This window comes from Camelus ferus, chromosome 32, assembly GCF_009834535.1.
Source record: "Camelus ferus isolate YT-003-E chromosome 32, BCGSAC_Cfer_1.0, whole genome shotgun sequence".
In the NCBI taxonomy this organism is placed as follows: Eukaryota; Metazoa; Chordata; class Mammalia; order Artiodactyla; family Camelidae; genus Camelus; species Camelus ferus.
The window spans coordinates 10,095,773-10,108,808 of NC_045727.1; the positions used below are offsets into that span (position 1 = coordinate 10,095,773).

At 60.8% G+C, this 13,036-nt stretch overlaps 1 protein-coding gene across 8 annotated transcripts in view; it reads left to right on the forward strand.

Moving 5' to 3' along the window:
- Positions 1-13,036, forward strand: part of TXNRD2 (thioredoxin reductase 2) — a 32,186-nt gene that overhangs the window by 16,289 nt on the left and 2,861 nt on the right. For 6 of the 8 annotated variants that reach the window (XM_032472057.1, XM_032472055.1, XM_032472054.1 and 3 more), the window contains 7 exons: positions 403-494; positions 1,120-1,294; positions 8,314-8,450; positions 10,805-10,900; positions 11,246-11,338; positions 12,696-12,767; positions 12,863-12,960. In XM_032472057.1, the coding sequence (XP_032327948.1) occupies positions 403-494; positions 1,120-1,294; positions 8,314-8,450; positions 10,805-10,900; positions 11,246-11,338; positions 12,696-12,767; positions 12,863-12,960 (763 nt within the window). Of the gene's footprint in view, positions 1-402; positions 495-1,119; positions 1,295-2,832; positions 3,684-8,313; positions 8,451-10,804; positions 10,901-11,245; positions 11,339-12,695; positions 12,768-12,862; positions 12,965-13,036 lie in introns of those variants that run through there. The other 2 variants (XM_032472058.1, XM_032472059.1) reach the window with 2 other exon arrangements.

Consider the following 13,036-nt stretch of genomic DNA (forward strand, 5'->3'; position numbering starts at 1 on the left):
CCTATCCTTCTGAGGGAGCAGGAACCCCAGGGATGGTGGAAAGGGGCCTTGGGAGGGGCGGGTCGGGAGAGAGCACTTCCAGCAGGAGATGAGGGCACTGGCCTGCTGGCCGAGGTCCAGGCGCCATCTCCTGCCCTTCACCACGCTGCCCCTTGGTTAATCTCCAGGAGTGGACAGATGCCCCATGGAGGCAGAAGCCCCCTGGCCTGTGGGTGCTGGAGGGAGCCCCGCTCCCCCTGGACGTGCTTTTGAGAGATGGGGGTGGGGGTGTCTGCAGGGGCATTGGAGCCTTCTATGGGCTGATGGGGCTGGTGGGCTGTGGGCTGCTGGGGGGCACCGGGGGTCTTGCCACCTGGCCCTTAGTGTCATGCTCCGTTAGTGATCCTTAGCCCGCTCCGGCAGACGTAGCCCTGGAGTGTGCCGGCTTCCTCACCGGGCTCGGCCTGGACGCCACCGTCATGATGCGCAGTGTCCCGCTCCGGGCTTTCGACCAGGTAGCGCTGGGTGGGTCCCCCGTGGGCCCCACCCCACTGTGGCTCTGTCCTCTTGAGGGGGCTGTGTGTCCCCAGCCCCAGGCTCAGGCAGGTGCAGGTGTGGGCTGGGAGCCAGGTCTCAGCCTTTAGAAACCAGCCCTTGAGTTAAATGAGGAGGTTGCTGGCGAAATATAAAACACCCGCCAGCATGTGACAGCGAGGGTCAGCATGTGCGTGGAGTGCTTGGCAGGAACCAGAGGGACACGGTGGGCACGCTGGCCAGCTCCTGGGCTGTGAGGTTAGGCCACCTCTTCCTGTCATTCTCACAGTTAGTGGCCAGCATGTGTGGGTGGAAGTGCGGTCCTGGCTCTTTGCTGAGCCCCTCTGGGGTCTGAGGGGTGCCGGTCTCCATGACATTCTCCCAGCTTGGCCCTCAGCTCCACAGAGAGCAAGGATGGGCCCCTGAGGGGGGGCCCTGTGGGAAGCCACCAAGCAGGAGGCATAGGGGCCCCAAACCTCCTCCTCTGGACAGGCTCACATTGGGCCCCTGCCTTTTAGAGCGGCAGGGTCAGGTCCTCTCCCCAGGCCTCCGCAGGGACACTCACTGCCGCCTGGTCCTCACAGCGCATCCTCTTGTGCTTTGCAGCAAATGGCTTCCTTGGTCACAAATCACATGGCATCTCATGGCACCCGGTTCCTGAGGGGCTGCATCCCCTTGAAAGTGGAGAGGCTCTCAGACGGCCAGCTCCAGGTCACCTGGGTGGACCTCGCCTCTGACAGGAAGGACACAGGCACCTTTGACACCGTCCTGTGGGCCGTAGGTAAGGGTGTGCAGAATCACGTGCTCGTTCGTGCACACACAGCCAGGCGCGAGGAGCCGTGTGCTCATGCGCCCTAGAGAAGCGGGCGGTGCCTTCCCGCTCCTCCCCCAGCGCCCCCACCCTGCTGGCTCCCGGGGAGGCCGCCGCCACACAGTGCACCTCCCAGGCCTCCCAAAGGCCTGCGGGGATGGCACTGACCAGCCTCGCGCCTCACATGATCCAAGCACACTCTGCTCTCCTGCTCTTTCTCCGCACTCCGCGACTTGTTCTGGAAATGAAATTGTAGACGGCTGGAAGCAGGCAGCTGGGTTGTCGTTTGGGAGACTGTTAGTCCTCTCCGCCGCATTCAGTGATAGGTGGTTTATTGAGGCCTTGCGGGAAAACCCCATACCTTTCCTGTTAGCTTTAAATCTTGATATGTAGGTGTGCTCTTCAGTAAATTAGACTTGTTTTCTGCTTTAGTTTCAAGGTAGCTGTTTAAACATGCAAAGGATAAGATCTTTTACTTGTTTACTGTTGTGATAGCACGTGAGTAACATCACATTTCCTGTCTTAACCATTTTTAAGTGCACAGTTCAGTGACACTAAATCCATCCACACACCACCATCCGTCCACCTCCAGGACTTTTCATCTTCTCAGCTGAAGATGGAACTCCGTCCTGCCCCTGGCCCCCACCCTCCTGCTTTCTGCCTCTGAATCTGGTGACTTTTAGGGGCCTTGTGTAAGTGGGATCCCACGGTATTTCCCTTTTTGTGTCCGACTCATTCCACTTGTCGTATGTCCTGAAAGTCATCTGTGTCGCGGCCTGGGTCAGAACGTCCCTGATAAGGTGGGAAATGCTGTAGGCAGCATGTTTAGCTGACCCGCTCATCTGTTGGTGGACACTTGGGTTCCTGTGGGAGATACTGCTGTGAACGTGGGTGGACACAAGCCAGCTGTTGTCAAAATGGAAAAGTGATGAGGATTTATGGCTTCTAAGCGGCTTTTTCTTGCTTCTGATACCTCCCCGTGGGTTGCTTTGAGCTCTGCAGGCCATCACGTGCTAACAGGGTGTCCTCTCGGCCTTCCCAGACATCACACTCTGCAGATTTCCTAAGACTGCAGGGGCCCCGGCCTTTCCCAGCCAGATGTGGGCCGGCCACCCCTCACCTTCTGCTCCAAGAGCCATGGGTCCAACTTTTTGTGGGGATGAAGGCTGAGCAAGTGTGGCCGGGCCCTCCTCGCACCTTGGCTGCTCCCCAAGGAGAAGCGGAAAGCTGATGTTGGGGGGGCCCCTGCCCAGGGCTGGGGAGGGTCAGCCTGGAGGGAACGTGGGCTTTGAGGGAGCTGGAGGGCAGAGAGCCCAGCCGCCGTGCTGTCGAGAGCTGCTGGGAGGGGCTCCCCACGAGGAGGGCCTGGGGTTCCTGCTCCTGAGGGGTGTGGAGCGTACCTGCTGGGGCACCCATCTGACTTGATGCTCAGCCCACAGGGTTGGAGTCTTTTTTCAGAATCTGTCAACTTGCACATTAAGGAACGATCAAGGTCTTCGTTCTTGCAGTGTTTCCAGTCCGCGGTCTGCCTGCGCTGAGCCTGGTCAGCTGTCCCTGACTGGGGGCCAGGCCTGCATCTGTGTGGCCGTCAGAATCCTCGTCCGTCCACACCACTCGGGCACGTTTGCCCAGCACTCAGAGGGCCTGTCCTGCTCCGTCCGCCCAGCCCAGGTGGGGCTCCCAGGGGGCAGGCGCTTCTGAGGAGCCTTACCGCCGATTCCGAGTTGCTCAAAATGGTTGGAAATCAGAAAACCTGGAGGAGTCAGTACCTCACTTTTGCAGGGTTGACCTGAGGAACCAGGGTAAGACCAGAGACGCCCCGGAGTGAATTTAGTGCTTCTTGACCAAGATCCACTGAGTCGCCAGAGAAAATGTTCTTATCAAATTGTGAAAGTACATTTTAAGTGGGCTTATTTTGATGAACACTGTGAAAGACTGTGAAACTATTCAGGCCCAGAAATGTAAACTGGCTTCTTATTTTGAACCCCATTCTAACCGGCCCCTCTGCACGCCAGCCCTCTCCTCGACCCCCTCTGCCCTTGGACTGAGGCGCAGGCCTGCACCCAGATGCCATCGGCGGAGCCCACGCTGAGGGCTGCGGCTCAGAGGGCGAGGGGCCAGGCCCTCGGAAGGCCTGGGGGTCCTCCCAGCATCCAGACGGCCCCGCTGGGCGACAGGCCAGGCCCCTGGAGTCCTCCCCCACCGGGAGTCCGTTTTGTGTTTTGTATTTTCAAAAAGAGCAACCCCCAGACGGTCTGCCTGGTGTGATTGATGCTGGGGCTGGAAGCTTCTCACAGTCCTTGGCCTTTGACCTTGCTTCCCGAGGCGGCGCTGCGGTGGCGGGCTTCTGGCACGCCTCCTGGGGCTGTGCGGGCATGTGCTGACTGCCGCTGGCCCCGGCCGGGTTTTGTAAACATTCAGGAGCCACTTCCCAGTTTAACAACTGCGAATGTCTTCTGCCGGTTTACCTGGTAAGCCTTTAACCAAGCATTATTTCTACTTGCAATAAAGGATGATCCAACCCTGGGGGTCGAAATAGACCGCCCTGGGCGGCCCGGCCGGCAAAAGCTCGCCCCCCGCATGTCCATCCAGCCCGAGCGCTGTCCCACCAGCTGGACTTGACGTGTTAAAACAAAAAGGGAAGGACGCACCTAGTGCCCCGTGGACGGCCCCACACGGACAGCCTGGGCCACAGCAACGAGGCCTATGGATGCAGGTTGAGGAAGTCTGCCCTGCCGCCTGCAAGCCCGGCGCAGCCTTGATCTCCACGTGGTGGATTAAACACATTAGCAGCTAAAGCAGTTAATTGCTGTGCAGGGGGCCCGCTCATTGTTTGTCTGTGAGTCACCCACCCACACCAGGTGTCTCAGATAATAGGCTGGGAACGCGCAGGAGGAGGATTTCCTGTCTGCAGATGTGCGATTGCGGTGCTGAGTGAAGACAGTCAGCCTGCCTGCCGCAGGCTCCAGTTCGCTTGCGCAGTTAACCAGTTGTGGTCTGGATGGCGGCTGTGGGGCCGCCGGAGCACGACCGGGAGGTCCCAAGTGGACACCTGTGCGCACGAACTCTTGGCCTGGTGTAGCTTCTGCCTTGTTTTAAAGAACCACCTCTGGGGCCAAAACAGTCAAATCTCCAGCCTCCAGGGAAGGCCCCGCCCCTCTCCTGGGAAGGATGAAGGCTCTGGCACGTCCGTCCCTGGGCCACGGGAGCCCTGCCCATGGTCAGAAGAGCCCAGGTGGCCATGGTGCGTTGTCCAGAGTGCCTGCCTCAGGACAAGGCAGGGGACGGCCCCTGAAGTCGCATCCTCTTCTTCAGGCTTTATCTCAGTGGAGGAGCCGCCACCTGCACGTCCACTGTGAGATCACCTCTGAGCCTCTCACGTAGGGGAAAGGGAGCCAGTGAGACCCCACTTCCCAACTCTATCTGACCACCATATGGAGGCCCCCACCATAAGCCGGTCCACGCACAGTCCCCATGCACGTGTGCACAGGGGATCACTGCCAGGGAGGTGCGCGGAGCCCAAGGAGAAGGTGATGGAGGCCTGGGGCCCCGCATGACTGCAGCTGGGCCCCTCTCTCTACCCTGGGTGCTCCATGGCCCTTGGATGCTGGGGGAGGCTGGCAGGCTGAGCCCAGCTGCAGCCTGGTTGGAGGAGCCCCAGGCCAGGGCCACCAGGCCTGTTCTGTGGGGCTGCAGGAAGCCCGTGTGTGGGTGTGCTCCTCTTGGGCGGACCCCAGAGTGGCCTGGCTCTGCCAGGTCTGGGGCCACATGCCCTGCAGGAGGGTCGCCCAGGGTGGGTCCCTGCCCAGCCGCCATCTAGCCTCCCAGACCCTTGGCCTCCTGGCACCCTCACTGCATCTGTCTGATCACAGCTCACCTTCACCCCCTCACATGCCTGCTGGCACTTAAATCTCCCCTCATGACCTGGATCACCCTGCTGGTCAGAACGTGTGCCCCAGGGAGGCATGAAATTGGAGGGAAAGCCTGTCTTCCGTGACAGGATGAAAGAGGCACCTGAGCAGCACAGGTCTGGTCGCCCGTCCCCTCTTGAAGGATCAGAGCCCAGTGAGGAGCAGGGGTGGCCCTGCCTGCACCTGGAAGCCCCACCAAGGAACCAGCCACCATCCCCACCCCAGGGGCCCACTTGCCCCACCAGGAGAGCCATGCTGCCAACCCTTTGCTGGGTGATGAGTGGGCGACAAGCGTGCCGGATGGCTGCTTGTGACTGTGACACATGGGGTGATGTGACGGGCCCTCCTCAAGTCACCTCGGGGGCTACCTTCACTTGTGCCTAGGCTACAAGGAGGAAGATTAGGAGGTGACCAACCGTGCCCGGTGCCGTTTAAGCCCAGCCTGGCCTGAGCTGGCATTGTCCTCTAGGCCCCCACCCCGGCACCAGCTATCCCTCTTCCTCTGGGGCTCCGGACCATCCATCCACTTATTCTTTGTACCACTGGCTGGGCTCACGCATTCCCACATACTTTCCAAGTTCGCATACGTAGCATGGTATAAAAAAATCCTGTCTTCAAAACGGACTACAGGGGCCATGGAATTCAAGCACATGTAACCGTCTCCTCTTACTGCTTTCAAATTTATCTTTATTCTCTTCGGACCTTGGATGCGGTTTGCTGGCATCTGCAAGGTGTGTAGTTACCAAGGTTACCACAAGGCACAGGAGGAAGTGCTCGACCTTCTGTGACCAGCCAGGCAGGAGGGCAGGGGAGAGCTCGGGACAGCGTGGCCGGCATTGGAGCAGGCTGGTCCGAGGGCTGCCAGCTTTGCCCACGGACACTCTAGCCCCAGCCCAGACCATCACCAGGAGGTGGAGGGCCTGGGGGTTGCTGTGTGCTGTGCTCCTGGAAATCGGGGGCCCAGGGAGGAACCCGAAGGCTGAACTACTAGCCTCTGCCTGAGGGACTCAGCCCACCCAGCAGACGCTCTGCAGCCCTGCCCACGGGCCCCAGCTCCTTCCTCGCTAAGCACAGGTCCAGTCCCTTCCCAGATGCACAAGGACCCCCAGGTGCCCACAGCAGGATGCTCGTTGAGGGGCAGGCCCCAGTCTACACACTCATGGATCCCAATCATGACCATAGTGCTGGTGTCGATGCCGTCAGATGGTGGGGACCTCCAAGGCCCTGCACTGCCCTGTCCAGTCTGACGGTGAAGGCTGCCAGCTCTGGGCACCCGAGCCCTGGGGCCTAGCAGAGTGCAGAGGCTGGAGCCGGGAGCTGGAGAAGCGGGCTTAGCTGAGCCTATGTTTTGACTTCCCACTCAGGAGAGCAGCTGGAGACTTAAGGTTCCCCTCCTGGGGCTCCGGATGCTTGACCGGCGCCTCCCACCATCCGACCTCTGGGGTCTGAGCTGCAGAGGGCTGTGTGCACTGTGCCTTTGAAGCTGTTGTCTTTGCTGCCAGGATTGCGCAAGCCCCTGGGAGCCCTAGGCATTGCCCGCTGCCCTCCTTGGGTCGGGCAGGAAGAGTGGCCTCTGCTCAGTGAGGCCATGTTCTCTGAGTTGGGGGAGAAAAGATTTTGCAGGCACCCCAGTTGTGATGGGGCCCAGGGCTTGGGAGCATGTGGAGCTGGCAGGGAGGCAGCTGTGCAGACACCCCAGGGCTGGCCTTTCCCCCAGGGGCTGGATTCGCCAGCTGACCGCCCCCAAGGATGGGTGGGTGCACAGTTTGGGCTCTGGGGGGCTTGGAGCTGGGGCTCGGATGCACGGGTAGGGAGGAGCTGCCTGGGATGGGCTGGGGGCCCTGAGACCCTGAGCAGGCTGTGAGTTGCTGCCTGTTCTCAGCCTTCTCTGGGTGGGCCCACACCTCCCCGCCACACCGGGAGGATGCCCACTGGAGACTCTGGGTTCACAAGGGCACAGCCTGTCTTGGTGGACACAGCCGGTGGCAGACAGAAGTGTCAGCTGGGCGTGGAGTACCGTCCTGCCCCACGCCACCCCTTGGGAAGAGCCCCGCATGGGAAGGAGGGTGGCCGGCCAGGGAGGGCCATGTGAGGTTGGACCTATGGGGCTGTGGGCTCACCAGGCCCGCAGGCATCTATCTCACAGACCCCGAGACACCCCCACCGGGAAATGCACGCAAGGGACAGGAGCCCCAGCGTGTGTCCCTGCCTTCTCCTCCAGTCGAGGCCTTGGGGCCACGCAGCCCTGTCCTGCTGTCTGTGCTGCAGGGATCTGTCCTGTCCATCACTGCCGCATGGCCTGGGGTCCCTGGTCCGTCGGAGCCCAGGCCCTGCAGTGGGAGGGGGTCGGGGGACAGCCCGGGCTGGGGCCCCTCGCCCTGGGGTTGTTGCTGCTTCTACGCCTTTTCTGGGTCAGAACCGGAACCTTGTATTTTTTTTAAATCATGAAATTTCCAAATCAAAGCTCACATCCTGGGTTTCAACTGCCCTCTTTGACCCGTCAGACCTCTTAGCAGCTTCACTTGTGAGGACGCGACCCTTGCAGGTGGGGTGACCGTGTGGGTTCTGTGCTGTGCCACTGGGTCACATGGAACAGGCCCCTTTGTTTCAGGTTGTCTACAGTTTATAGGGATTTTTCTATTTTTGATTTTATTTTTTGAACATGTACGTGTGTTAACTGGCTATATGATTTAAAAACCCAAAATTGTGTCACAGGATGTGTTCAGGAAGTCTTGTTCCTGACTCTGTGTCCGGTTTCCTCCCCATTCCTGCTTCGTCTTTTCACAGAGTCTCTGTGCAGACGTCGGGTGTGTGCATGTGTATGTGCATGTGTACCATATGTATGTACCTACGTATGTGCACGTGTGTATGTGTGAGTGCACGTGCACGTATACACATACGTGCACATGTGAACTTGCATGTGCAGATGTGTGAGCACGTGTTTGAGGCCCTTGATGCTGTTGGTACTTGATGTTCTACTAATTCTAAGTGGACATTCTGAGAAGGTTTTAAATAAACCAAGGAGTCTAGGTCAAAACCTCTAAAGAAAACCTTCCAGCCTTGCTCTGTGTCCTTCAGGTCGAGTTCCGGAAACTGGAAGTCTGAATTTGGAGAAGGCTGGTGTCCGGACCAGCCCCGACACTCAGAAGATCCTGGTGGACGCCCAGGAAGCCACCTCCGTTCCCCACATCTACGCCATCGGAGACGTGGCAGAGGTGAGGCCTGTGCCTCTGCCTGCCCCCTGCCCCCTCATCCCCGCCCCCTGCCCCGGGGCTGACGCAGGCTCTGGGCTGAGCCCCAGGAGGGCTTGGCATCGCTTCCTACTTCCATGCTCCTCCCTTCTGTGAAGGGCCGTGTGGGCGCCGTCAGTGGATCCCACTGTGAACCTCCTCGCAGGTCAGCTCTGAGGGAGGCCGTGTGTGCACACCGCGGGCCGGCCTCAACCTCTTGGCCTTGGTTTACCTGTGATCTTGGGCAGTTTAACACCCCCAAGAGGCCCCTCCCCTCTTCTCGGGCCCAGCAGGACAGCAGGTCAGCTGTGGCCCCAAAGCCTCGGGAGCAGTGGGCCTGACCTGTGCGTGTGTGTGCAGCAGGTCTTCAGGAAGGTGGCCGGGGCAGGGTCCCGATCAGAGGCCAGGCCCCAGACCCTGCAGGCCTCTCAGTGGTGAGACCCGGACAGGGTGGCTCAGAACAACAGAAATTGTCTGAAGCCTGAGGTCAGGGTGTTGTGGCTGCGCTCTCTCCTCTGGGAGGATCCTTCTCGCTTCTTCCAGCTTCTGAGGCCTGGGCGTCCCAGTCGGAGCTTGGCCCATCTTCACGGGGCGTCTCCTCAGGGCCTGCATGTCCCTGTTTGTCTCTCAGCAGGACCTTCTCCTTGGATTTAGGGCCCACCCGAATCCAGGCTGACCTCACAGCAGTCCTTGCCTTAGTCACACCTGCAGAGACCCTGACTTCCCAGTGAGGGCACAGTCGGAGCGTCTGGGCAGACATGAGTTTGAGGGGTACAGTTAAACACTTGCATTTAGCACCAGGCACTCTTCTGGGTTCTGGGAACACTGCAGGAACAGACAAAAGTCCCTGCCCTCATGGAGATGACATTCTGGTGGGAGTCACAGATGACAAGCAAGTGAACTATTTCAGGTGTCAGAGATGCTTGGTGTGGAGTCAGAAGAGGTGGTAGCTGTCACCACCACCATGGGACCGTCCTTCTCTCAGCCTCGCCAGCCCTGCCTTGGCTCATGGTGGGTGGGGGCTTGCAGAGAGCTTGGCACACACATGGAGGTGGGCTGGGGCCAGGCCATGCACAGCCGGGCCTCCCTTTGTTCCTGAAGGGCCAGCCAGCCCATCTGAGAGGGTCTGTCCTGCCAGAAGCCTGGCGCCACCCAGACCCCTCCTGCGGAGCAGCGTGGACCCTGGTGTCCCTATCGTACCAGAGGGGTCGCCGTCCCCGTGGCCCGTGCTCAAATGTGAGCCAGTTGGCTGCTGCCTGGACCTTGTTCCCCGTCCCCTCCGTGAGCCCAGGCTGGTGAGAGGGTGCGTGGGGTGCAGGCCTCTGTGTCACGACTGCGGGGGCAGCTTGCTGAGCACAGTCAGAGCTCTGGCTGCTCCTCCCGCTGGGCGATCTGGCCATCTAGTCCCGTCGGTGTGGACGAGGCTTCTCATGTGCTCGCGGCCCCGCGGACCTGGCCGCTGAGCGGGCAGTGCTGAGGCGGCCCGCCGCCTGAGCCGGGGAGCCGGGCCTGTCTGCGGCGGGGCGCTGTCCGCCATGGTGCCTCCGACGGCGCTGCCAGACACACACGGCCCGGGCACTGCTGTTGAAAACGCTGTCTGCTCCCTCAGAAAGGTTGTCCTGAGCAGTCGGAACGGCTAAGGCCCCCGGGGCCCGGTGCGGGTGGCGGGGCGGCCATTGTTCGGGGAGGCATTGTGTGCCGTGCGTGGACGTTTCCGCATTAGTCAGGCCCGGTGGAATGCGCGGGCTGCCTTCACGGCTTTATCTCTGCCGATCTCCATTCATTTCTGGAATGTCAGACAGCATCTGCATTTCCTGCTGCTGCAGGGTGATTGGCAGCCAGTCCCAGGCCGTCGCGTGGGGGAACATGGGGGCTGTGCCACCCCTGCTCCCTCGCAGGACACACCCTGGGCCGGGGGCCCCCAGGAGGAGAGCGTCCGTGTGGGCTTTGTGATGGGCCGTGATGTGCATCCGAGCATACGGGGTGCTCCCAGCCATCTTAGCCCGAATCCTGGTTAGCGCAGCCGGTTGGACTTGGCAGGGTGTTTTGCCCTTTGTCATGGGGGCTGCTCTCCAAGGTCACTGGCAGGAGGAAGGGGTCCCACGAGCGAGTGTGGGAGGTGTGGCCGGTGTGGCCGGGCTCGGAAGCAGCTTACCTCCTCTTCCAGGGAAGGGGCCGTGACCACCGGTGTCTCCCCAGAGCAGGACGGGGAGCACATGGGAACAAGCTGACCAAGTCTGGGGTTTTCTGGAAGGGAGACGCCCCACTGGGAAGTCAGGGTTGGGGGGACACCACACAGACACACTTAGGGTCATGACAAAGTTACTCCTTCCTTCCAGGGGCGGCCTGAGCTGACGCCTACGGCTATCATGGCCGGGAGGCTCTTGGCGCGGCGGCTCTGTGGCCAGTCCTCAGACCTGATGGATTACGACAATGTGAGTGTGCCCTGCTCTTCAGAGCACTAAGTCCAGCCTGAGGAGGGGCAGCTCGTTCTGGGGGTGCGTGTGTGTGCAAGCGTGCACTTATGGCCGAGTGTGTGCGTGTGTGTGCACGTGTGGACGTGTGCGTGTATGACCGAGTGTGCCTGTACATGTGCGGACGTGTGCATGTGAGTGTGCTTGTGCATGAGTGTGCGTGGGCGTGTGTGAGGTGCGGCCCAGGAACAAGTGAGGGTGTCCGCCCACCTAAGGACTGGCCTGCAGCTACTGCTCTGCTTGTCCCCACGTGGGGTCTTCACTTTGGGGCCCGGGGCCGTGCCTGACCTGGGGCCCGCCCTCCAGGTCCCCACGACGGTCTTCACCCCTCTGGAGTATGGCTGTGTGGGGCTGTCAGAGGAGGAGGCTGTGGCTCGCCATGGAGAGGACAGTGTGGAGGTGAGTCAGGGCCTGACGGGGCGGGGCGGCCAGGATTCAGGCTGATGTGGCCCCCACACCCCGACCACGGCTCCTCCCTGACAGTCCGGGTGGGCAAGTGTGAGTGTGGGTGTCCCTGCTTCCTGGGGCCTACAGTCTCACAAAGTGGGGCAGGGGGCCCAGAACGAGCAAGGGCTCTGTGATGGGTGGGAGTGATGGAGGGGCCTTTGGGGTGTGGCCCACCTCACCACGGCCCGTGTCTCCCTCGACCTGGAAAGGCTTCTCCTGCCCTCCGACCTCTGCCCTCCTGCCCCAGCCTGGCCCTGCCCCCAGGTGCCTCTGCCTCCCTGTGCCACCTCCACGCCTCTGGTCCTTGCGGGCCTCCAACAGCCCAGACCTGGGTCCCCACCCGAGGAAGGGGTCGTCATCAAATGGGGGTGCCTCTGGGGTCTGCTTTGGCCACAGGGGCGCCCCGGGCAGCTGGCGGGATGCGGGATGCGGGATGCTTTGAAACCTGCCAGGCTGTGGGTGCTGCTGCCCATCACGGGCAGGCTGGGAGAAACCGGACCCCACGTTGCCCCCAAAGTGGCCCAGTGCCCTCTGGGAATGAGCCCCCAGCTCCAGGGCCTGCTCATGTCCGTGCACCCCATCCCCTCCATCAACAGCACTTTATTTGCTGTTTTTGTTTGATTCGTCACAAGTGCCTTGGGACATATGTCTGTGGCTTTCCACATGGGTGTTTTATGTTTCACGATGTTGAATGGCCAAATCCCCTTTGTTTGTTTTCTTTTCAGTTCTGTCTTCGTTAGAACAATATTCTCTGCAGGTTCATTAATTAACAATGGCTGTGCAGCACATGTGAGGGCTCTGCTCACATTTTACTCAGCCGCAGCCCCACATGCGCTGTCGGCCATTCTCGGGCGCTGAAAGCCTTTGTCCGGCAGCTCCGGTGTGGGCCGCTGCCTCCTCGCTTGAGTGAGGGCCCGGCAAGCGCCAGGGTGCCTGAGGGAGGCCAGATGGGCGGCTGGGCCCGCGGTTACCCTGCCTACTCTCTGCAGCGTCCGCCTGGTGTGCGCTTCTTGGGCTCTGCATTGGGGCAGAGAGTGGCGCTTGGCCAGGTGGCACCCACTCTGCTGCCGTGGTTTTGGGGGGCCTCGGGGCTGATGGGAGAGGGTCTGTCTGCAGGCTGCCTGCCATGCACAGGGTGGGGGTGACCTCTGAGGCCAGTGAAGCTTTGTCCGCGCCCCAGACCACAACCTCTTGGCGGAGCAGGTGGCTCTGGCCCCCTGCTGTGCCCTCGCCCCGCCCATCTGTGAGATGCCCACAGGCTCGTCTTGCCACAGCCACTGACCTCGGGAACTGATACCTTGTCACTCAGGTGTATCACGCGTATTATAAACCACTAGAGTTCACGGTGCCAGAACGGGATGCGTCCCAGTGTTACATAAAGGTGAGTGCCCGCCAGCCTGGCTGGGGCACACGGGAGGTTTGGGGCTGAGGGACCCCCACCACCACACGTGCCCTTACTGACCATGTGGCTTTCAGGTGGTGTGCCTGCGGGAGCCCCCACGGCTGGTGCTGGGCCTGCACTTTCTTGGCCCTAATGCGGGCGAAGTTACTCAAGGATTTGCTCTGGGGATCAAGTAAGTCTGGAGGACTGTCGGCCATTTCTTAGTGCTCAGGCTGGCGTTCCCTGTATGTTGGCAGCACCACAGCCGG